This window comes from Dreissena polymorpha, chromosome 16, assembly GCF_020536995.1.
Source record: "Dreissena polymorpha isolate Duluth1 chromosome 16, UMN_Dpol_1.0, whole genome shotgun sequence".
NCBI lineage: Eukaryota > Metazoa > Mollusca > Bivalvia > Myida > Dreissenidae > Dreissena > Dreissena polymorpha.
The window spans coordinates 37148264-37173263 of NC_068370.1; the positions used below are offsets into that span (position 1 = coordinate 37148264).

The window sequence follows — 25000 nt, forward strand, 5'->3', positions numbered from 1 at the left end:
AACAATAAATATTGATCTTTTAACAATTATTATTATATAATAATTGTGTGTTTCAATATGGTCAAATGACACAATGATTTATTAGTTTATACATACGATATTTATCGTAAATTACTTAAAAATAAAACAAATAGGCAATATTAATATCATTGCAACTGTAATTAAACTAACACTGTACATACGGCCACACCCAAACATTGTCCGTTTCAAGAGGCTGACGATGGTGTTGTCACCAAACAGAGGATGGACGTTCCTCACAGTGTCAGTTATTGCCAACAATTCTTCATGCAACACATATTTACCGACTCCGACGCCTAGTACTTGATTATACGAAATAGAAGACAGTCGCTTGGCCTGCTCAAGCGTTTTTTGTCTATCGCTTGCCATTCCGTCCGTGAGTACAAGCACATATCTATCAACCTCAGACCGACCTCCGTTAGATTCGTGAAAACTTTCTTTGTATACAAATTCCAACGCTTCGCCGGTGAAGGTTGGTCCCCGTATTGTGTCTGGGATTGTCATATTGTCCACAGCGTCCAAGATGGTATCGTTGTCATAGGTGTTGTTCAAGTGAAACACAACATGGGGCTGTTTACCATAGAGGATTATAGTGAACTGAAAGTGATTTGGGCCGACCGGAAACTGTGATATTAAATATTTTAAATGCTCCTTCAGTTCTTGAAAAACCGTGTTTGTCTGACTGTCGGACACGTCAATTACCAGTGCAATGTCGGCAATCATATACGGGGAGCACATATCTGTAAGGGAATATTATAATGATTAGTACAATATTGAGAGTTATAATGATTAGTACAAAATTGAGAGACAATCTTGTTATGCATATAAATACTCAGTTTTTTTAGTTTAATGCCCTACCTATCTGGCAGTTATCACCGAGATAACCTTTCGCGCACGTGCAATTGAACTCCAGTCCACCGTTTTGTAAGTGACATTCCCCGTCGTTCAAACAACGTATTGGGCTTGCGCAGTCTAAAAACCGATTCATGGCAGGAATTTAGTGTCCATATTGTTTAGTTTGAGAAGGTATCATTGCGAGTTATAATTGAACTTAATCTTGCATGTAGCACATATGTATTAATGTTTGTATTAAACAGACTCAAGCAGTTTTAATAAAACTAGTGTTGCATAAAACACAATTTTCTCTTTTGATATTTAATAATCGAATAAAACCCAAACTTATAGCATTGAGCAGGCTAAGGCGATGACCTAATTTGAGGAAATGTGTTTTCTTCGGAGGTGCTGTTATGTTATGACATGTGAACGCGCAGTAAATATAGACACATTTACATATTTTCAATCAAATGATGTTTACATGTATATGACATGTATATTAAATGTATATATATATTTAACAAATGTCACTTAGTACCAATGAACTGGCAGTCCTTTCCTGTCCAGCCCTCTTTGCAGATGCATCGATAGTCCGTTCCACTGCTGACATCGTTCACACATACGCCGCCATTTTTGCAATAAACTCCACTGTTGCAGTCTGTATATGTATAAACTAGTAAATCATTGTGTCATTTGACCATATTGAAACACACATTTATAATATAATAATAATTGTTAAAATAATAATATTTATTGTTTATATATGTGAAAATCGATTAATTCTGCAGTATTTATATTTTAAAGTATGTATTATTGATGTGATACAAATCGCACACACACACACGCGCACTGCCATTGGTGCAATACAATCCACTGATACGTTAAAGATAACATTGCAATTATTTTCTTCATATGTTTATGACATATGTTGTTTAAAAATATATACGATTATCTATATATCAGGATGGTAAAATCAACTTATAAAAGAATTAAATTACTTTAACTGTCGTATGTATTGATACATATGTAATAAATGTGTATTGTAATTTAAATGATAGCACTACTATTATTAAGCATTAGCACGGTGTTTTCTACTGTGAGCAATTATTTACAAATGATTAATGCTCACCAACGAGATGGCAACTTTTCCCTTTCCAACCAACATTACAATTACTGCACGTGAAATCCATAAAAGTGGACGTTGGATTACACGCTCCACGGCTGTTGCAGTGTCCCGACCAGTTACAGACTAAAATGAACTCGTGTTATTTAATCAGTTGTAAATGGCAAAGTATCAAGTTCAATTTATCTGTGCTTGAACAAGTATTTAATATTGAATAATTGTTGACGGTTTCATCAAAAAATGTAAAACGTGAATGCCAAATGTAATTTCCGTTTTATTCTTCAATTTTTATATTCTTATGGTATCGCATTTTTTTCGAAAGATTTTTAATTGACATGTTGTGTTCATTATGGCAATAAATAAACCCAGACTTCGACGTGCTGTTTGTGCTTTCTATTTTAATATGGATCATTATGATAGAACTACTGTAAACAAATACTACAAAATATTTATCATAACGTATTGGCAAAGGTACTAAAGTTGTTCTAACAAACGACAACTTTAATCTTAAACACAAAAATACTGTGAAGAAATGTAAATCTCACATCACATTTCCAGTTAGAGCAGTTAATATATAAAACACACACTTGTTTGTGAGATATACTTTTTCCAATTATCACATTTACAATTCCTTCAAATATATTTAAAATTGATATGTTTGTAAATTAAATCGGTAGTTAAATCAAATTGGCATTTAATTATGTTTTTGTGAGCATTAATATGTATGAGACCGAAGAATAATCTTACCTACGAGTTCGCAGTCCTTTCCGCTCCACCCATCCTTGCAAAAACAGGTGTAGTCCATTCCATTTTCCACACAAACACCGTCATTTGCGCAATACTGTCTACTGCTGCAGTCTGAATTTTACAGACTGAATACAATTAATTGCATGCAGTTGACCTGAACATGTGTATAACATTTTATTTCAGACTTATTGTAAGTAGAAATCTAAGCACAACAATACGTTTGTCAAATTTTAGCACGACGATGCTTTTAAATAGTTTTCGAATGTTATGGAATTCATAATAACATCAAAATCGATACAAATATCTAACCAACGAGATGACAACTTTTCCCTTTCCATCCTGAAACGCAATTGTTGCACACATAGTCGGTTGAAGTAGATGTTGGTGAACACGTTCCACGAAAGTTACAGTGTCCGGACCAAGAACAGACTAAAAGGAACCTATGTCTTCAATATTTTTAAAATGGCATGAGGGCGTTTTTTATTCTTCATATATTAACTTGCACGTTGTTGTTTTCAAAAACGTTCTTATCATATATCATTTGTATAAGTTTTAATAAATTCGTCGTTGCTGAATATTGGAGTGTTTACAGTGTGAATGTCACAATAAAATTGTTAGTTTAGATATACATTAAAACTTATCAAAATAAGCGCCTAATTAGTTTCATCGAGTAAATGCTTTTTGAAACATGGACACATATCCTATTGATATGTTATATATCAATAAAATATATAGTTAAAAACGCTTGGTACCAATTGTTGATATTGAATTGTATATTTATTTACGAGACTTTAATAAATCCTACCGACGAATTCACAATCTTTTCCGGACCAGCCATCCTGGCATACACATGTGTAGTCCGTTCCACTTTCCACACAAACAGCATCATTGGTGCAGTATTTTCCACTGCCACAGTCTGAAGTGAAAATTGTAAACATACAATGTAGGAATGTAATATATTCAAGGTTCTTGAAAACAAAAACAAATTTCAGCAAAATAATTAAATCGGTTCAACTACTGGAAATCATATATTTGTAATCCATAACATTTTTTTGTTAAGAAAATGGCTGGTAAGATACGAATTATTTAATGAAATATGCTATTGATTATATAAATCTGTTTTAGATGTTCTTCTCATCCGTTTAAGAGTTATCAATCACATTGAATTTAGACGTTTCTAACCAACAAGATGGCAGTTTTTTCCTTTCCACCCGGAAGCGCAATTGCTGCACGAGAAGTCGGTATTGGTTGATGTTGGAACGCAAGTTCCACGGTCATTACAATGTCCTGACCAAGTACAGACTGAAAGAAATTTAAATATCATGTCAATTAAAGCAAGGAAGTAATTAGGGTATAACAAATGTGTCGAATATCATGAGCAAATATAAAATGCATTCTCAGCAAATATATCATTGTCGTGATCTCGTGCGTCATACGTTGCGCGACATATATGCCACGCGTCACGAGTTGAGTAACATTAAATAGACTCGCGCGCTTCATCGCGAGTTGAGTCACCCATAACGTTCACTTATTGTACAAATAAATACAAGCGCTGAGAACGTGTACAATAATTATCGATAAAAGCGATTACGGAAGTTGTTTGCGGTCGCGAAAAGAAAAGAACCGCTCTATTCAAGATGAACGATAACGAAAATGAAGATATTTTGAAAAGCTATTTTTGGAACGCGCGTAATTCCGTAACCATGGCAGGACCTTAAAAAGGGTTGAATGTTTTATATAAAACATATCGACTTTGTCCTAAGTTGGTAATTTAAGTCACAATTTATTTGCTTGAGGCGTCTATGAATGAAAAATAGGTTTATACTTTATTTCCAGCTGAACAAATTAATGGAGTAAGATTAACATCGATTTGAATGACATATAGACGGGAACGATATAAGTAAACCTCCCTGAAATAAATGCGTGTCGTTTATTAGGAAAACCGGCGGCTTTGTTTAATAACACCGAAAAGAAACCGTACAGTCAGAATATAATTTTTCTTGGACAGTACTATCACATTAATAAAATAATCGCGTGTTTATTACGCCTTTAAAACTATGATTCCTTCAAATTAAAAAAAAATAAGTAAAAAACCGACTCACTAGACGACCGAGCCTGGCTTTGCAGTTGCAAATTTCAGTATAGGGCATTCGTTGAGTGCGCGTTGAGAAAACTATCGCGTTTATGACCAATTTAAAAACTTGCAGGCGAGTTCGGATCCCATAATGGTTTGTTTGCGATCAGACCACATTATGAGTATTAGAAACTAGTTGTCGACGAATGTACTGACGCAAATTTTAAAGAGTTTCAGATGAAGCAATCTATGTTAAAAAATGTATTGATACTATAATATTTCCGATAACTATCTTCTCAAGTTTATTTTTAATTGATAAAGGTTGTTAATTTAGTCTTGTTTAAGTAAAATTGAGATTTATTAATTATTTTGTGCGTTAATATTTATGAGACCAAACAGTTGTCCTACCGACAAGTTCACAATCCTTTCCGGTCCAACCATCCTTGCATATACACTTGTAGTCCGTTCCATTTTCCACGCAAACACCGAGATTGGTGCAATATAATCCACTGCTGCAGTCTAAATTGAACATTCTTTATATAATAACATAGTAACACTTTGCTTGTTTATTACGTTTTTTAACATATAAGTTCTGTTTTGAATACTAATTTCGCAAGTTAAACTGTTTATTTATGATGTTATAAGTAATACTCTGCTTATAAAAAAAAATCTCATGCACTTTAGAATGAACGCTGATATTGAAAACGTTTATTTCTAACCAACGAGATGGCAACTTTTTCCTTTCCACCCTGAAGCGCAATTGCTGCACGTGTAGTCGGTATTGGTCGATGTCGGGACACAAGTTCCACGGTCGTTACAATGCCCAGACCAGGTACAGACTGAAAGTCATTACATATATGTTCAACTAATGCCAATATTTGCCAGCAAAGAATACAACAATGATATCGACTTGGCTGAAATAAGCTTTGGTGTTATCAGAAACAAATTATTCTGAAGTAACGGTTATTGTTTTACGTTTAAAACATCACTAGTGGATATATTCTTATTCAAAGAATCACTTTTAAAAGTTCCTCTTGACTTGTTGTATTGGATATTTTTTACTATGAAAATAGTTTAATAAAATCGACATTTATATACGATGTGTGTTTATATGTTTGAAAATGAACAACAATTCATACCGACGAGTTCACAATTCTTGCCGTCCCACCCATTCGTGCATACACACGTGTAGTCTGTTCCGTTTTCAACACACTCACCGTCATTTGTGCAATACGATCCACTGCTGCAGTCTTAATTACACAATGTGCAAATAATAAAATTGCCAGATTTATTATGATTTTTTGTAATATTCTTGACTAAAATACTTAATACGTAAGTAAAACTACGAACAATATTGCAAAGATTATGTCAGTTACACGTTGGACAATTTTGTAAGCAAAAGCTGGTTAAATAGATTTTCATTCTAAATGAAGTTCTACATTTAATTATTTAATCTGCATTTAAAAAAAATCTCTTGCATCAATGAGCGAAAATTAATTTTAAAAAGAAGCATTTCTTACCAACGAGATTGCAACTTTTTCCTTTCCACCCTAAAGCGCAATTGCTGCACGTGAAGTCAATATTGGTCGATGTTGGGACACAAGTTCCACGGTCGTTACAATGTCCAGACCAGGTACAGACTAAAGGCAAATTTAGATATGTGCATATTCTTCAATATTAACAAAAATAGAAGATGCAAAATGAACTCATATGTTCTGATTTCAGTTTTGCAGGGTGAAAACAATTTTGACGAATGTTTTGACACAAATGTCGCAGTTATGTAACTTTTCCAGTTTCAACTATTCGGTATGTTTCAAAAATAATTCATGGAAATACTATTTCCAGCAACCATATTCATTTTTTAACAATACTCGTAAATAAACTTTTTGTATTTCTCAAAAGGTTGAATATAGTCGAACTGTTTGCGTGCGTTAATACTTGTGAGAGAGTATAAAAATCCTACCGACGAGTTCACATTTCTCTCCGTTCCACCCATTCTTGCATACACACGTGTAGTCCGTTCCGTTTTCAACACACACACCGCCATTGGTGCAATACGATCCACTAATGCAATCTGAATTGAGCATTGAATATATATTATCATTGCCTGCCATTTCTTGTTTATGACTTTTCTAATATTCATAAGACTAAGTATACTAACGACGTTAGAAAAAAATATAAACAAATATAAACAAATATATATATATATATATGTTTATATTAGTACTTATTTTTCACATAAGAGTTAACATTATTTGTGTAAACGTTCATTCCTTACCCACGAGATGGCAACTTTTTCCTTTCCATCCAGAAGTACAATTGCTGCACGTATAGTCGGTATTGGTAGATGTTGGAACACAGGTTCCACGGTCGTTACAATGTCCAGACCAGGTACAGACTGAAAGAAATCTTTTATATGAACATGTCTTACAAATACTGGACAAACCAGAATATAAAAAATCTTGAAACTACTAGAGTAATCTATTGCGTTTTCAGAAAAAATTTAATATGAAATAATCTCTAACAGTTTTATGTTAAAACAATCGCTATTGGGTATATACTTATTCCAAGAATCATTTTTATGAAGTTCTTTAAGACATTTTGTTTCACATAACTTGTTTTGGGCCTATAGTTGTACACGTTTAACACATAAGTACGATGTTTGTGCGTTTACATAAATGACATAGTACACAAATCCTACCGACTTGTTCACAGTTTTTTCCATTCCACCCATTCTTGCATACACACGTGTAGTCCGTTCCGTTTTCCTCACAAACACCGCCATTGGTGCAATACGATCCAGTGCTACAATCTAAATTGAATATATGATTAAGAATAAGTTTGTCTGACTTAATTTATTCATGACTTGTTTACTATTTATTCGACTAAGAGTACTAATAACGTTGGGAAAACTACGATTATAGTGCATATTGTATATTATCAATCCTGTTCAATTGTGAAAAAAACAGACTGTTTAAATAAAATGATTTAAAAATGAGACTCTACCTACATATATTGGTAATGTTTTGCTGTTGATTTTTTTTTGCACTAAAGAGTGAATATTATTTATGAAAACATTCATTTCTTACCCACGAGATGGCAACTTTTTCCTGTCCAACCTGGAGAACAATGGCTACACGTGAAGTCGGTATATGTAGATGTTGGGACACAAGTTCCACGGTCGTTACAATGTCCGGACCAGGTACAGACTGAAAGAAACTTTAGATATTTACATTGTTATCAATATCTACCAAATAAGAACATGAAAATTAATATAGAACGTACTGCAATAAGTTTGGTTGGTACATATACACATTAATAAACATGCGTGGTTGAAACATTTAAACAAATGTCTAAGTAATATAACTGTTCAAGTTTTAGCAAGTTGGTATGTTAAAAAAATTGTTATTGAGACGATACTTGTTCCAAAATCCATATTTTAAATTAATCTAAAATAGTGTTTTTCATACAATTTACGTGTTAAATTTAAAAAAGTTTTAATGGGGTCGACATTTAATAAGTTTATGTGTTTAACAGTTTTGAGAGACAACACTATTTTTTACCGACGCGTTCACAGTTCTTCCCGTTCCATCCATTCTTGCAAACACACGTGTAGTCCGTTCCGTTTTCAACACAAACGCCGTCATTGGTGCAATACTGCCCACTGCTGCAGTCTGAGTAACAAAACTTTGACATAATCTTTCAGTGAACATATGCATGTGCATGAGCGTTTAAACAAAATTGTGTGTACCAAACACGCAATATAATAATGGAAGTCTTAAAACTTTACCAACGAGATGGCAGCTCTTTCCTTTCCATCCTGAAGTACAATTTCTGCATTCGTAATTGGTATTGTTAGATATGGGAAAACATGTACCACGGCTGTTACAATGTCCAGACCACGTACAGACTGAAAGAAATATACGGTCGTTTATTTCATAATTATATTGGTCAAATACGAATACAGCAAAGCTATCACATTGATTAAACAGTGTTTTCTTGTACTATGATATATATACAGGAAACATATTATTTCAAATAATCAAGTTATATAAGACATTTGTATTGGATATATTGTGTGAAGGCAATAATAAAACAAGATCGTCATTATGTTCATGTGTTCATATTATTGAGACCGTACAACAAACCTACCAACAACTTCACAATTCGTTCCGTTCCACCCATCCTTGCATACACACGTGTAGTCCGTTCCGTTTTCTACACACTCGGCGCCATGTTTGCAATATGACCCACTGCTGCAGTCTGAGTTGAAAATTGAACAACAGTAATCAGACTTAAATTGTGTGTGACATTTTAATTGCAATATTCTAATCATACATATTACGTTAGTAAAACTTCAAAAGTATTGCACATTTTATATCAGTAAAAGGCTCTACCATTGAGTAATTAAATGGCATTTTAATAAAATGCTATTAAAATAAAACTCTTCATAGAATTATTAGTACTACACTTTTTTTAAAAAGGCTTTGTCTTTTACTTCGTAGTGAACAGTTATTTTGAAAACATGCATTTCTCACCAACGAGATGGCAACTCTTTCCTTTCCACCCTGAAGCGCAATTGTCACATGTATAGTCGGTATTGGTATATGTTGGGGCACACGTTCCACGGTCGTTACAATGTCCGGACCAGGTGCAGTCTAAAAGCAACATTAGACATTTATTTTGTCTATATTGATCAAAGAAGAATATAACAATTATATGCTGAAATAAGTTTGGTAGGTGCATATACACAAAATTAGTATGAAAGGCGTGGTTGACGAATGTACTGTAACACATTGCAAAGTTATATAACTTTACCAGTTTTAGCAAGTGTATATGTGAATGAAATTGTAATTGAGAGTAAACCTTTTCAGTCAGACATATTGACAAATTCTCTATAATATTTTTGAAACGATATATAGTGAAAATGTTATCAAAGGTTTAACATTGGTGACATTATTGTTAAGAGTGCAACAATCCTACCGACGCGGGCACAGTTCTTGCCGGTCCACCCATTATTGCATTCACACGTGTAGTCTGTTCCGTTTTCCACACAAACACCGCCATTGGTGCAATACGATCCACTGCTGCAGTCTGAATAACAGATGTTTAACATAATAACGTAGTGAACATTTAGCATATGCATAAGCTGTTTAACAGACTTTCATGTACTTAAACGTGTAATATAATACTGAAAATAATAAAACTTTACCAGCAAGTTGGCAGTTCTTTCCTTTCCATCCTGAAGCGCAATTTCTGCACTCGTAGTTGGTATTGTTAGCTATAGGAACACACGTTCCACGGTCGTAACAATGTCCAGACCAGGTGCAGACTGAAATGAACATCCTATAGTTATAGTAGTCAGTTTCATTATCATACTGGCCAAATTAGAATATAGCAAACACATCGAATCGACTTACTGACGCGGTGCAGTGCTTTGGAGCATATTATATTGAAATAACTTTAATATTTGTGTAATCGCATGTGTGCGCTTTTGGCTACATATGAATTCAAGGAATCATTTCGAAACGTTCCTCTATAATTTGTGTTTGGACAATATACATGGTCGAAACCTAATTACGAGTGGTTGTGTGTTTATATTTATGAAACCGTACAACAATCCTACCGACTATATCACAGGTCATGCCGCTCCATCCATCTTTACATTCACATGTATAGTTCATTCCGTGTTCAACACACACAGCGCCATTGTTGCAATACGATCCACTGGTGCAATCTGAATTAATCATTGTGTACATAATCAAATTTGACAAACTAAAATTGTTTTTCACTATTTTTGTTTCAAAATGCAATAGAATGTAAACACTGCGAATGGAGTGCATATTCTATATCAGTAACATTCAGAACCCTAGTGCAAGGAAAGGCTGATTTAAAGTAATGCTATTAAAATGAAGCAATACATACATTTATTCGTACAACATAACTTGTCTTCTAACTATTCTCTTGCACTAAACAGTCAACAGTCATTTTTACAACGTTCATTTCTCACCAACGAGATGGCAACTTTTTCCTTTCCACCCTGAAGAACAATTGCTGCACGTATAGTCGGTATTGGTAGATGTTGGACCACAAGTTCCACGGTCGTTGCAATGTCCGGACCAGGTACAGACTGTAAGTAACTGTAGATATTTACATCTTATATCAATTTTGACCAAATAAGAATAGTTGAATAAAATCGACACCTTATATTACGATGTTTGGTGTGAGTTTATCTTAATGAAACCATGCAACAATCGTACCGACGAGTTCACAGTTCTTTCCTGTCCACCCATTCTTGCATACACACGTGTAGTCAGTTCCGTTTTCCACACAACCACCGCCATTGGTGCAATGCGATCCACTGATGCAGTCTGAATAAAAGATTGAACAATAATTACCTTGTCTGACTTGACTATTATGTGACATTTTTGTTGAAATACGCATTAGACTCATCTTACTAATAACATTAGTAGAACTGCGAAAGAAGTGCACATTTTATATTTGTAAACCCTTGAGTACGCAAAAGGTGTTTTATTGTAACGTTATTAAAATGAAGCTCTTTATAATCTAGTTGGTACAACACAATTTTACAATATTTTTAACTTTTACTAAAACTTGTAAATGTATTTTAAAAACGTTCATTTCTAACCAACGAGATGGCAACTTTTTCCTTTCCATCCTGAAGAACAATTGCTGCACGTATAGTCGGTATTGGTAGATGTTGGGACACAGGTTCCACGGTCGTTGCAATGTCCAGACCAGGTACAGACTGAAAAAACTGCATATATTAACATCTTGTCTATATTAACAAAATAAGAATATGAAAAATAAAATCGAATTTACTTAAATAAATTGCGTTTCAGTACGAAAAGCGCGGATGGCGAATGTACTTCCAGAAATGTCAAAGTCATATTACTTTTCCGTTTTAAGCAATTGTACATGTTAAAGAAATTCTTATTGAAAATATATATTTTCCAAAAACCATATTTCCCTGTCCATATAATATTTTTCAAATGAAATATTGTAAAAAAAATATAAAAGATTAAGTATTAACGACATTTTTTTCATTTTGTGTTTGATAACAATTTTATAAGAGAACAACATTCCTACCGACGCGTTCACAGTTCTTGCCATTCCACCCACTCTTGCATATACACGTGTAGTCCGTTCCATTTTCCATACACACACCGCCATTGGTGCAAATTTGTCCACTGCTGCAGTCTTATTAACAAATTTTTAACAGAATTACATAGCAAAACTGTATACTTAAAAGGGTATTATAATAATGGAAAAAATAACGACATGGCAGCTATTTGTTTCCGTTTTAAACGCAATTTCTGCACTCGTTAAAGGCATAATTAAATATAAAACACATGCTGCGCTCTTATTCAATATTTTAGTAATGAAACTTATTATTATTCCTTCGGGATCATTAAGCAAAGCTGTAAAACAATTTTACCAGATTAGCCGTAATGATATGTAGCAATCTAAAGTCGATTACCTATCAAGGTACAATTCTTTCCTTTCCATCCTGTTGTACATGCGCACTCATAGCCTTGACCCGTCGTCCTGCAAGTGCCGCCGTTTTCACAGTATATGCCGCTGTCACAATCTGAAATGTTGTGTCATTCATTTTCATTTTAAAGGTTCAGCATACACATTTGACGTAACAAGAATTAATAACACAATGTTCATAATAAAATTTGATTTATTTACAACAATCGTTTCGTTGTGTTTGTATCCCCAAAAAATACACACAAGTATTCGTTTATAAAAGCGTACGGGTTTGACGAACCTATGGTCTATATAAAACGTGTTGTAAAACGTTGATTTTCCGGAATAGCAAATTAATTGTGAAACCATGAGCATGCATGCTTATACTCAATACATACCAATTCGGACCATTAATTTAAAATTGTTGAAAATAGTTGTGTGTGGGTTTTTTTTTTTTCTTCATGCAAACGTCCTGATTTAAGAAACGATTAATGTTTTGCTTGTATCACATATGAATTAACACCAATAAATGCATTGTGTCATCATAAGCAGGTTTATCAATTGCATATTTTCCTATCTTATCAATTCAGCTATTTGACAAATATCTCATATGTCAAGAATTGTAAACGGTTTGCATGCTCTCACAATTAAAACAATATTATAGGATTTTGAGTCAGCACATATACCTGAATTAAAAACGCGAGTCAATACATTCATATAGGAAACAACTTAGCAGCATTAATAACTAAACATTTCATTTAAATAACTTTTTATTTTAAAAATGCTAAAATGTAGATATATTTAAACAATACATTTCTCACTATAACATATTTAAGAGTCTGTTGATAACTATTTATACGTTACACGGCTTTTCACCGACTCCGCACCGTGTGATAAAGGGTGGTAAATAGCGCGGCCAGGGCATATTATATATTTACTATTAAGTATCACACCGTGCGGTTTCAGGAAAAAGCCGTTTAGCGAATTTATTTTACCGTGTACCATATTGCTTCATCAAAGTAAGAACAAGAGAACAGTTCGCAATTCTGTATTATATCATGTCGTCTTGTTTACATCGGTGACCTTTTTGACGTTACTTACCAAATATGAAAGCTACCCACGTTATGTTGAAAAATACACCGTCAGCAAATGACATTGCTCAGAAATTTAAAACGAGTTTTATGTCCGAGTTAAGATTATGTATATTTTAACAAAAATACATAGAGATTTCTGGGATAGCTTTTATAAATTATGCAAATGAATGCAACCCGAATGAATCCGAACCTGACTCGATATCATCCTCAAAACGAAAGTAGATGACATCTTGGAATGATATTTAGATGCTTAAAATTTGCCGAATGTTTGTATTTTAACGTTTTACACAAATGTTGCTTGTTTTTAGGGTCTTCCTATTGTAAATAACCATCGTATGGTACTGTTTGTTGTTGAAATGTTTTATATAGCATAATACAGAACGTAGGTACAGTTTCAGACAGATCAATTTAATATATGAAAATGAATGCTTATATAGGTTTGGACAAAAAAAATATCATGTCGCTTTAAAGGAACAATGGCTAATTAGGTAAATAGTCGTTGGGGTACAAATGTTGAAAGTAAACACGTATTTTGTAACAATATCAGAAATACTAGGCTTGAAAGAGCCACTGAAAGCGATAATAGCAAAGTAAGCATGCAATCTTGCACTTTTCTTAATATGTCTGGAAGCAGAAGATGCAAAGCAAGATAAAACCAATAAATTTTGTCAACCAGCATTTGTCAATGTAAAAAACTAAAATTTAGTTGTCGTAACGTTTGAGGATGTCAAGTTGTGTAATTTGATAAACAAGGGAATAATTTAACTTAACAGTTAATTACCTGCAATTATATGAATTCTGGAGCTGGCCAGTTTTGACGCCATAGGCATGATTTTAACACGCTTAGTAGACGATCACTTTACCACATTACACACACAATATTAATCGCAAGACCAAAGCAGTGAAAAATAACAAATCGTTTGAAAATTTCACTTTTTAGAACAAATTTTTAGTTTATCATTAAATGCAACAAACCGAAAACATTTGCACAAGTTTGAAACAGAATTGCTTAAATTAGCATAAATGTTACGTGTCGCGAATACCTGCCACGCGGTAAGGGGTTGATGTCATTTAAATGAAATGTTTACGAGTGAATGACAACTCAAAACGCATGACTAGCAATAAATGGTTCCAATAGCTCACTGAAATAAGTATGAATCTAGAAGACTAATATTTCATTTCAGAATCAGTTTTGTATTTAAAACAAATAATACAATCGGTGTTTATTGTACCTTATAACGGTAAGCTTTGGACATAGTCAATGCAGACAAAATAGCAAGCATAATCATACCTATTGATGTACAGTTCTTCCCTGTCCAACCTTTGGTACATGTGCACTGATAGTCCAGACCTTCGTTTGTAGCCCGACAAGTGCCGCCGTTTTTACAGTATACACCGCTGTTACAATCTGAAATTTGGTTTCCGTCTACTTATCGAATTGTTTATCGTTTCAATGTGCATAATTGACGTAACTTTGTGTTTGCAAACATTTAAAAATAAACAATGAACTCAATAAAAATGATAAAATTGTACATTTATTAAAGCAATATATTTCTCACTATAACATATTTCAGAGTCTGTTGGTAACTATTTACAAGGCTTTTAACTGACCCAGTACGGTGTGTTAAAGGCACGTAAATAGCGCAGCCAAAGAATATAATACAATTTACTATCCTGTATCACTCCGTGCGTTGTCAGTAAGAAGCCGTTTAGCGAATTTATTTTACCGAGTATCCTTCATAGTGCTTCATCAACGTAATAACAATATAACAGTTTGTCAATCGGTATTATATTATGTTGTCTTGTTTACATCCGGGACGTCATTTGACGTTACTAACCAAATATGAAAAGTAACTCACCTAATATTGAAAGAAAGGCAGTCAGCATATGACATGGTTCAGCCAATGTAATACCAGATTTATGTCCGAGTTAAGATAATGTATATTATAAAACAAATGCACAAAATAAAAGTCAGCTGTGGCCAGCATCAAGATTGACAAAACAGCAATCCCAGTCGATTACCGATGAAGGTACAGTTCTTTCCATTCCAACCTTTGGGACATGTGCACTCATAGTCCAGACCTTCGTTTATAGTCTTGCAGGTGCCGCCGTTCTGACAATAAACGCCGCTGGTACAATCTAAAATTTTATATCATTTTACAAATTGTATTTTTATCGTTTGAACATTACGCAACTATGGGTTTGCTCTAAATAAGCATTGATACGATAACAACGAAAACATTTGTGAGCATCCAATTTTGTCCCGTAACTGATGTTCCAAGTCTAATAGAAATACAGTGATCTGACCTCAATTGCATCTTGAGAAGACACATCACCAATTTATTTTTATAGATACGTGATCTTAACTGTTATACTGTCAGTCACAACAACAAAAAACTGTAGACAAACATCTACGACGACAACAATAAACAATCAACAAAAACAAGCCACTGAGAAATATTTTCGACAATCTTATCACGGTAAATTTAAACAGGTAATTTGAACAAGAACATCACTTTTAAAAGAACCAACAAAACAGAACGTGTAAATTAAAACATTTATCAAAACACTTTTTCGGCGTAGCTGTTTAACGTCACTTTTGACCTTAGATTACCTTCATTCATGATAGGTCCGAAATGAATAAACCCGAATAGTGCATTTGCTAATAATACAAAAACCACCGTAAACATTGGTAGTCTGGTTCCCAGACTAAAACATTGGATGCATATCATTTGAACTGAAATATGAATATATTGTAAATTACATGAAAATTACAATAAATTAAAAACTCTCATGATACAAAACATCCTCTATACACTACATCGAAACGTTTCTCCTTAGTTTACGAAGCAGTATAGCATCAATCACATGTTTCTACAATTAAAAGAATCTATTGTTTACATGCCGTAGCGGCCACACTAAACACTACACAAACAGGCTAGATTGCACTTTACCGGTACGCAGTTGTTTACCAGTTTCGACAAAGCGGGGGTTTGGGGGCGGTAGCCCGCGATACTAAGGAAATATATATGTGTTGGAAATATATCTGTCTTTGATTTATTATAATCCATATTTGCGTTTATAAGTGTAAATATGTTTTGTTGTACTTTGTTGTGTTCATTTTTTTATATAATGTTCTGTTTTTCTGCAAACAAATCATATCACTATGATGCTTGCAATATTGAGTCTTTTAAGTTTATATTCTTCTAACATCTGTACACATTATAACACATTATCTTTTATTTCATTCCAACATTATGTTCATAGTATTTCACTGGCGAATATGTTTTCCTTTCCTATTGAAACTAATGTATTACTCGTTCAATTATGAAAACCTAGTCATTACAATACTTATTGACAATAAAACATACAATTTCACCTCTTCTTATTCTTTATTTTTATTTTTTAATACATTAAAATATATTATCTTATTATCAATCACTACCTTCATTAAAATACATTGTCGCTTCATTCCATCTCCTTTCACTGGTCGCAAACATTACAACATCAACGCCGTATATCTTTTAAAGATATGTCTTGTCTAAACGTGCACAAACACAACACAAATCAATTGAATTGCTTTTACCCAGTGAAAGGCTGAATGCAAATAATCTGGAGTATTTTTATAATCTGGAGGATTACAATTAAATGAGGCAAGATGAAATACAAAGTCAGATTATGTTTTGAATAATTTTATTGCTATATACGATATGTGATATTAGCTGTTGAATATGATTTGCTGAATTGGATTGAAATTACTCTTGTTAAGTAAAGTAATTAAATGTAATTTAATATTTATTTTAGGTACAGATATAAAGAGATCAATTTAATATATTAAACTGAATGCTTAAATTGATTCGGACATAATAAAATATCAAAGGCGCTTTATAGGTTCAAGGCCTAATTAGGTCGATAGTCGTTGGGATAGAATATTTTAAAAATTATGTTTTGCCCATATTATACATACGAGGTTTTACATAGGTACTGAAAGCGATAATTACACATTAAGAATACAATCTGTGACTATTTGGAATATATCTGGAATCAACAGATGCAAAGGAAGATAAAACCAAAAAAGTTTGCCTACCAGCAGTGGTCCTTGTACACAAGATTGTTTAGCTGTCAAAACGTTTGAGGATTTCAAGTGTGAAAGTAATGACAATTGATAAAAATGAATTTCAATGAAAAGTAATTATCTTGGAATGATATGAATTTTGGGGCTGTTTTGACCACAGAGGCATGATTTTAACAAACTTAGAATAGGATCAAAATACCGCATTATACACACAACATTTACCATAGCGGTGAAAGAGATTTGGAAGATAACGTTTGAAAGATTCATGTATTAAATCTATATTTAGCTCTCATGACTTATATATGCAGCTAACCTAAACCATTTCAACAAGTTTGAAACAGAATTACCAAATAATTAAAATGGTAGTTTATTGTACATTATAACAATCAGCTTTGGTCGTAGTGAACTACGAGGTCAAGGTCAACAAAATATCAAGCATATTCGAATACCTCTTGATGTACAGTTCTTCCCTGTCCAACCCTTGGTGCATGTGCACTGATAGTCTAGACCTTCGTTTGTAGCCCGGCAAGTGCCGCCGTTTTTACAGTATTCGCCGCTGTTACAATCTGAAATTGTTCATCATTCTACAAATTGACTTGTTTATCGTTTTGATATGCATATTTGAGTATTATAATTAAATGAGGCAAGATGAAATACACAGTCAGATAATATGCGATATGTGATATTAACTGTTGAATATGCTTAACTGAATTGGTTTAAAATTACACTTGTTAAGTTAAGTACTGAAATGTAATTTAAATATTTATTTTAGGTACAGATATAAAGGGATCAATTCACTATATATTAATGAAAGCTTAAATTGATTCGGACATAATGAAATATCAATGGCGCTGTAAAGGAACAAGGCCTAATTAGGTCAATAGTCGTTGGGATAGAAAATATTAAAAGTAAAAACTTATGTGTTGCCCATATCATAAATACGAGGATTGACAGAGCCACTGAAAGCGATAACTACACGGTAAGAATGCAATCTGGGACTATTTTGAATATATCTGGGTAGAGCAGATGTAACGGAAGATAAATTTTGTCAACCAGCAACTGTCAATGTACAAAATATCTTTTATCTATCGAAAAGATTAAGGATGTCAGGTGTTAAAGTAATGGCAATTGATAAAAAAGAATTTACATTAAAAGTAATTATCCTGGAATTATATGACTTCTGGGGCTGGCAAGTTTTGACAACACAGGCAATGTGTTTGACAAACTTATAAGAGGATCACAATATCACATTATACACAAAATATTAAACGCAATACCAAAGAGGTGATCGAGATTTAGAAGAAAACGTTTGCAAGATTCACTTTTTAAAATATATTTAAGATCTTGTGACTGCAATCAACCGAAACCATTTGAACAAGTTTGAAACAAAATTGGCAAAATTTAGGCGAAATTTCGAGCAAATCTGCCCCGCGTTTATTGGTAGATGTCATTCGAATGAAATGTTTACGAGCGAAGGACAACGCCAGACACATGACTCGCAATAAATGATTCCAAAAACTCATCCAAATAAGTTTGAAACAATAATGACTATAACTTCATTCAAAAACCATTTTCGATTACAAAAATAAATAAAACGATTGTTAATTGCACATTATTTCATTCAGCTTTGGTCGTAGTCTAAGTAAAAACAATATCAAGCATACTCAAATACCTCTTGATGTACAGTTCTTCCCTGTCCAACCCTTGGAGCATGTGCACTGATAGTCTAGACCTTCGTTTGTGGCCCGACAAGTGCCGCCGTTTTTACAGTATACGCCGCTGTTACAATCTAAAATTGTGTATCATTATAAAATTGACTTGTTAATCGTTTTGATGTGTATACTTGACGTAACTTTGTGTTTGAAAGCATTTAACAAATAATAATAAACTAATATTACATAAAACATGTTCATCAAAAGATGTTGGTTAAAACAAAAGGGTGTTATGGTAACTTAGAAACGTAAAGTAAACATACCAATCAATGTACAGTTTGTTCCAGTATATCCACTCCGACATGTGCACTCATAGCTCTGACCTCCAGTTACAGTGTTACATGTACCTCCGTTCTTGCAGTACAGGCCGCTGTTACAGTCTGCAATGTTTAATATTTTCTTTAAATAGTATTGCTTAAGGTCCCATTTACGGTCCTGTTAAAGAGCGTTATAATGAAAATGTTACACATGTAATAAGTTTGATTGGTCGCATCTGAGCCCGCGAACACTATCATGAAATCGTTAACAATACGTTATTCAATACATAACATTAACTGACAAAACAAGAAGGTATCTATATCAATAAGGTAACAATGTTGTATGCGAGGCGTACCGTCTGTTAGTTTTTTTTTAACTTAAATGTTAAATGTTTTAAATAAATAGCTAGACGCTTATTTTATTTATTATTCATATACCTATTTCTTTGCAGTACTGACCAGTCCAGCCAGGATTGCAATTGCAATAACCGTTATAGCAAACTCCGTCGCACCTGCGATATATACCGTTAGGGCAACCTGTATCGCACTGGTGATAGCAGTCTGTGCAATAAAAGGCGATGTAGTTTCTTTAATTCATTAATTTATAATTCGCGTTAAAACTAATTTATGTATTATCCATATATATGTACATGTATATAAAAACAAATCCGAAAAGAAGTCTTACAATGCAGACATTCATTTAAATATAAATGAAAATTTTTGCATATAAATACGACTACAATGGAAAAGTACAATTGATAAAATAATAATTAAACTATTTTAAGTATGCAAATGTTATGGATCGATGATATTATTTAATATTAGTTTGATGAGCAAGTATATTTATATGGGAAACAGGAGTGTGATCTCTGGGGGGAAATAATCAGAAAGGTATAGCATGCGACACAAAATTAGGGTACGTGAACTAAAACACAACACGCGGTGCTGTAATTAAACCCTAAATTGAGAGAGAGTATCAAATTATTGCTGCAAGAACAGTGGAATAATGACCGAACAGATCTACATGTTGGACTTATAAACGTCGCAAAGCAATCATGCAACAATCACAACGATACCGCGGATCTTTTACATTTACATAAACACACAAAATTACTTACTAGATGGCCTTGCTCCTCGTTTAACAAGTGTGTGCGTCACTCCTTCCTGCCCCTTCACGGAATCTGATTACAAGTACAATTATGAGCACATATTGTAGGGTGCAAATGCGTGAACATAAAGCCAAAGTCTCACTATTGCCGGATTGCTTACGCCGGTCGACCGGCGAGAACCATGATGATTCGTAGAATTTTTAACGCGGTCACACTATTTCCCGGTGCCGCCCAGGTTGAAGCCGGTCAACAGCCCGGCAGAGTCCCGGTCAACCCCGGACTGTCTAGGGTTTATCCCGGTGAAGCCCCGTCAGAGCCCCGGATATCGACTGTAATGCCCCGGTTGAGCCCCAGTGAAAGCCGTCAGAGTCCCGGCAGAGCCCCGGTATATCGTAACTCCGCCGGAATCACCGGGGCTATACCGGTATCAGACCCCGGCAGAGCTACGGAAACGCCCCGGTTTACCCCCGGTCGTCGCCGGTAATGCCCCGGCGGAGCCCCTGTGAATGCCGGTGGCGTCCCGGCAGAGCGCCGGTTTACTTATGTACCGTAGCTATACCGGGAATCTGCCGGCATTCACCGTTGCTCCACCGGGGCGTTGCCGTAGCTCTGCCGTAGCTCTGCCGGGATCTGTATATGCCCGGTGGAGCTACGGTGCCGTCCCGTTTGTTGCCGGTGCCGTCCCGGTTGTTGCCGGTGCCGCGCCGGTCGTTGCCGGTCCTTCACGGTGACTCCCGGTTCATCCCGGAGGTATTAAACATTTTAATACTTTCCCGGTGGAGCCCCGGCTGTACCCCGTTCATGCCGGTCGTCCACGGTTGAGCCCCGGTTCATGCCGGTGGAGCCCCGTTTCATCCCGCTAGAGCCCGGATCATGCACCGGCGCTCCGCCGGCATCATAGTGAGACTGGGCCTTCACCGTAATTAAATTAAATTTCATGATAACAAAATAACAATAATTTAATGCATATGTAGGGTATGGATCAACAAAAAATCAATACAAATTATAAAAGGGTCTTAACATCAGTTTGGCCAACTTAAATTTAAAAAGAAAACGATTTTACAAGTGTTACCTTTACAAAAAAGTATATATAAACGGCGTTGATTTTGGTTTGTGATGGTCAAAGATCATCAGTTATATAAACGAGATTAAAGATAGCGAATGACTTTTTCGGCGCAGACCTTAGCTGCACCACATTCAGATCAATTACGGGGTATTGCGCATGATTTGTTTCGTATTATTAGATACGTATGGGCATTATTATTTAGATTAAACAGATATACAAAAGAACAATTGGAATAAATAAAAACAAACAGGTTAACCGGCGAAACGCGAATCATCCATACATATTTTAAATATTTAAATTGAACCCACAACTACTACTACTACTACTACTACTACTACTACTACTACTACTACTACTACTACTACTACTACTACTACTACTACTACTACTACTACTACTGCTACTACTACTACTACTACAACTACTACTACTACTACTAAAATATAACAAAGCCAATCAACGAAAATTGGTATTTAAGTAAAATACCGATAATAATGTTTATTCGCTAAAGAATAAACTGTCTTATTCAACACAAACGCTATTTTCCTAAGGGATCACCGAAACCCAAACCCCAATGGTATAACCCATCCTACCAAGCCTACTCTGTAACACATAGACTCGTCCACTAAGTACAAAACCACTGCCCGTGCAAATTGTCGAACTTTTACTAGCTCGTCGCATCACAAGGTAGGTCGCGCAATGGTTTACAAGTTTACATTTACCACCCACCCTCCCACTTAATTTTTTATTGTAACACGATGCTTGCCAGATTTTTGTTATATTCCAGTGTTGTCGAGAATTACGAGCTCCATTAGAAACCCACATCGTCATGGCTGGGACTTAACAGCGTACGGAACACCGTCAGTCTGTCCAATGGTCTACTAAGTTCGGCCTCCGACGACAGGTTCCTTCGTTATTGACTGTACCAGTGTTAGAGAATTTTCAGTTCTGTGCGTTACGGAGTACAGCACAGAACGTTTGTCTAAACATTACCCACCGCACAAAACAGGTACATCTGCGGTTCGTACATGCGTACGGTTGTCACGTGAGTGATGGTCAATCAGGCGGACATATGCGGAAATGTGCACGGTTTTCATTATTTGATCAGTTCTACGCTAGACATGATTAGTAAACTTTTACTTTTTCAAATTCCAACCATATTAATAAATTAGTTAAAATGACTAGTTATGTTTAAGTTACACAATGTCCACCGTTACATGTTAATATTGGAGGTTTTCGGGTACAGTTTTCCAGAGTTATTTTACATTGAGTGAAGTTTTATCTCTGGTTTTTACTCTGGCCTTGAACACACCATTTAAGGATAAAGAATAGAAGTGATGTATACAAATTAAAGTTGTACTGTCATGTTTTTCTACGATTATACTTGATTGTTATATATTACGATATGTAATATTCTTGTATGTATGTTGTCAAAAAACTGATCGCAAGTCTTGCCCAATGCATAACGATTTGTGTTTTGAGCTTAGTTGTGTTGTTTGAAGACCAAATTATTGTGTTCATCGGCATAGTTTCCACGAACACACTTCCCGCTTGTCACGGGGGATAGACATTATATGTTATTAAATTTCCCGCCGTTCTCGGGGGAACCTGTATAATACAATTGATCCCAGCCTTGACATTATTATGCCAAACCTTTAAGATAATAAAATGCGTAGTTAAACTATTTTGCTTTTGTCATTGAATAATTATATATTAAATCAATATATTGCATATCTGTGAAGCCAATTCACCGCCACAAAGAAGTGACATCGTCACAATTTTGCGGATAAATGCAAACTTAACGGTAATATCAATCAATAAATATAGTTAAATTGAAACTACATTCATAGATATAATCAGGGGAAAGAATTGTTTATCCGATTAGCATTGAATATAGGCAAAATACCAATTAACTAAACAGGGCAATACGTACATTAATCCAATACTACAATAAGGGGAACAGGGATATCCTAATTTTGCAAATACCAACGAAAATCAATATCGTACTTTTATGAGGGTACGTGAGTAACAACCATAGCTTGTCGCAGTTTTGACGCATTCCTTCGACGCTACATGCCGTAAAATAAAAGTTTCTTTAATCATGTAACAACATGTATACAGCTAAATTATATTGATCATTCTTATACAACTCGAATAAATGACACTATCAACTCCAAAGCCCCTTTAATTCGATATTATGTATGGTAAAAAAAGGAAACTACTTGCGTTTCAGTGAAAGCTATTTTGTTGATAGGAAATGCAATTGATTACTTTCATGTCCGAAACGCTTGGACCGAATGAAATATATATTATAAGACCGCCCGTTTACCTACTCGATGTACTCTATAGGCCTAATGAATCTTCACAAGTACTTTTTACAAAAGAAAATATTTTAGAGATACTGTAAAAATAAACGACTTACCGACAAGAAATAGACATACAGCCAATAAACCAGTCCCAACCATTCCTGAAAACGTATGAACAAAAAAATGTTCAATAGTTCTTAAACGACGTTATAACGTTCGCAACAACTCGCAAAACATCAACCAAACAGAGGGAGTTTATTGATCGAATATATTCAAAAATTACAGGGGAATACCCTTAAATTAGCTTTACGAGATGACGCATTAATCGGAACCAACTACCGACTGAATAGATGTCAATAGTACAACCCGCGAGGTGCAATGCGGTAAATATTATCATTCAAATATTGATTCCAATTTCTACCAGCTAAAACGAAAATGCAATAAGGCTTAGTTATTTTCCTAACACTTTGGACAACGGTTATCAACTAAGCAGATCATGAATTCTTAAGGCATATATGTTACTACCACTACTATTACTTCTTCAACAATAGTATGCACTATTTAAACTTCTACTAAATTAACAACATATAAAAAAAACTATTACTACATCTAGCACTACTATAACAACTATTGCTACTGATTTTTGTTTAAAACCCTTAATATATACAGATCCCGTTATACCAAATGGTGTCAGAAATATTCAAACATTAACGTTGTATTAATTTTTAACACAGAAAGAACCTACGAGCGCAACAGGTTCGTTGCGATTTACATGAATACTGTATGTAAATATTGGACACTGAGTTCAGACGCTATTTAAATGAGTGGTCTATGAAAGAAAATCGCATCATTAGCCTGACACAGTTTGTTTGTTTGTCTGTATGCTAATACAGTTACGAGCTGGACCTATTCAATAATGTGTGCACGCATGTAAAAGCAATTTAAAGTCACATTATTTTTTATATTTTAAACATTGTTCAATTGCGAATTATAGAACAATGTTTTTAAACAAAGTTTAAGGCTTCTTATTCTACATGAACGTCTACACTTGTAGTAATACATCTGTCTTCAAATTGCGTGGTCTATAGTAT

The 25000-nt window shown here is 34.4% G+C and overlaps 2 protein-coding genes across 2 annotated transcripts in view; both read right to left on the reverse strand.

Annotated features, from left to right (window-relative positions):
* LOC127861766 (uncharacterized) overlaps positions 1-15716 on the reverse strand; it is a 37203-nt gene extending 21487 nt beyond the window's left edge. The window contains exons 1-29 of the mRNA XM_052400446.1: positions 14676-15716; positions 12298-12408; positions 11907-12017; positions 11446-11565; positions 11057-11167; positions 10807-10926; positions 10423-10533; positions 10009-10128; positions 9780-9890; positions 9335-9454; positions 8949-9059; positions 8587-8706; positions 8360-8470; positions 7886-8005; positions 7498-7608; positions 7075-7194; positions 6760-6870; positions 6317-6436; positions 5936-6046; positions 5516-5635; positions 5205-5315; positions 3905-4024; positions 3528-3638; positions 3032-3151; positions 2723-2833; positions 1982-2101; positions 1391-1510; positions 877-990; positions 183-758 (exon numbers count right to left, since the gene is read on the reverse strand). Coding sequence (XP_052256406.1) covers positions 183-758; positions 877-990; positions 1391-1510; positions 1982-2101; positions 2723-2833; positions 3032-3151; positions 3528-3638; positions 3905-4024; positions 5205-5315; positions 5516-5635; positions 5936-6046; positions 6317-6436; positions 6760-6870; positions 7075-7194; positions 7498-7608; positions 7886-8005; positions 8360-8470; positions 8587-8706; positions 8949-9059; positions 9335-9454; positions 9780-9890; positions 10009-10128; positions 10423-10533; positions 10807-10926; positions 11057-11167; positions 11446-11565; positions 11907-11976 — 3541 coding nt within the window. The 5' untranslated portion in view covers positions 11977-12017; positions 12298-12408; positions 14676-15716. The remainder of the gene's footprint in view (positions 1-182; positions 759-876; positions 991-1390; positions 1511-1981; positions 2102-2722; positions 2834-3031; positions 3152-3527; positions 3639-3904; positions 4025-5204; positions 5316-5515; positions 5636-5935; positions 6047-6316; positions 6437-6759; positions 6871-7074; positions 7195-7497; positions 7609-7885; positions 8006-8359; positions 8471-8586; positions 8707-8948; positions 9060-9334; positions 9455-9779; positions 9891-10008; positions 10129-10422; positions 10534-10806; positions 10927-11056; positions 11168-11445; positions 11566-11906; positions 12018-12297; positions 12409-14675) is intronic.
* Positions 15717-17828: 2112 nt separating this feature from the next.
* On the reverse strand, positions 17829-24163 carry LOC127862160 (multiple epidermal growth factor-like domains protein 10). Its single transcript, XM_052401162.1, has 6 exons — positions 24026-24163; positions 20547-20609; positions 19867-19989; positions 19435-19551; positions 19192-19248; positions 17829-17968 (listed from the first exon to the last, which is right to left on the reverse strand). Exons 1-6 carry the CDS (start codon positions 24066-24068, stop codon positions 17880-17882), a joined length of 492 nt encoding a protein of 163 aa, XP_052257122.1. The 5' UTR covers positions 24069-24163; the 3' UTR covers positions 17829-17879.
* Positions 24164-25000: the final 837 nt, after the last annotated feature.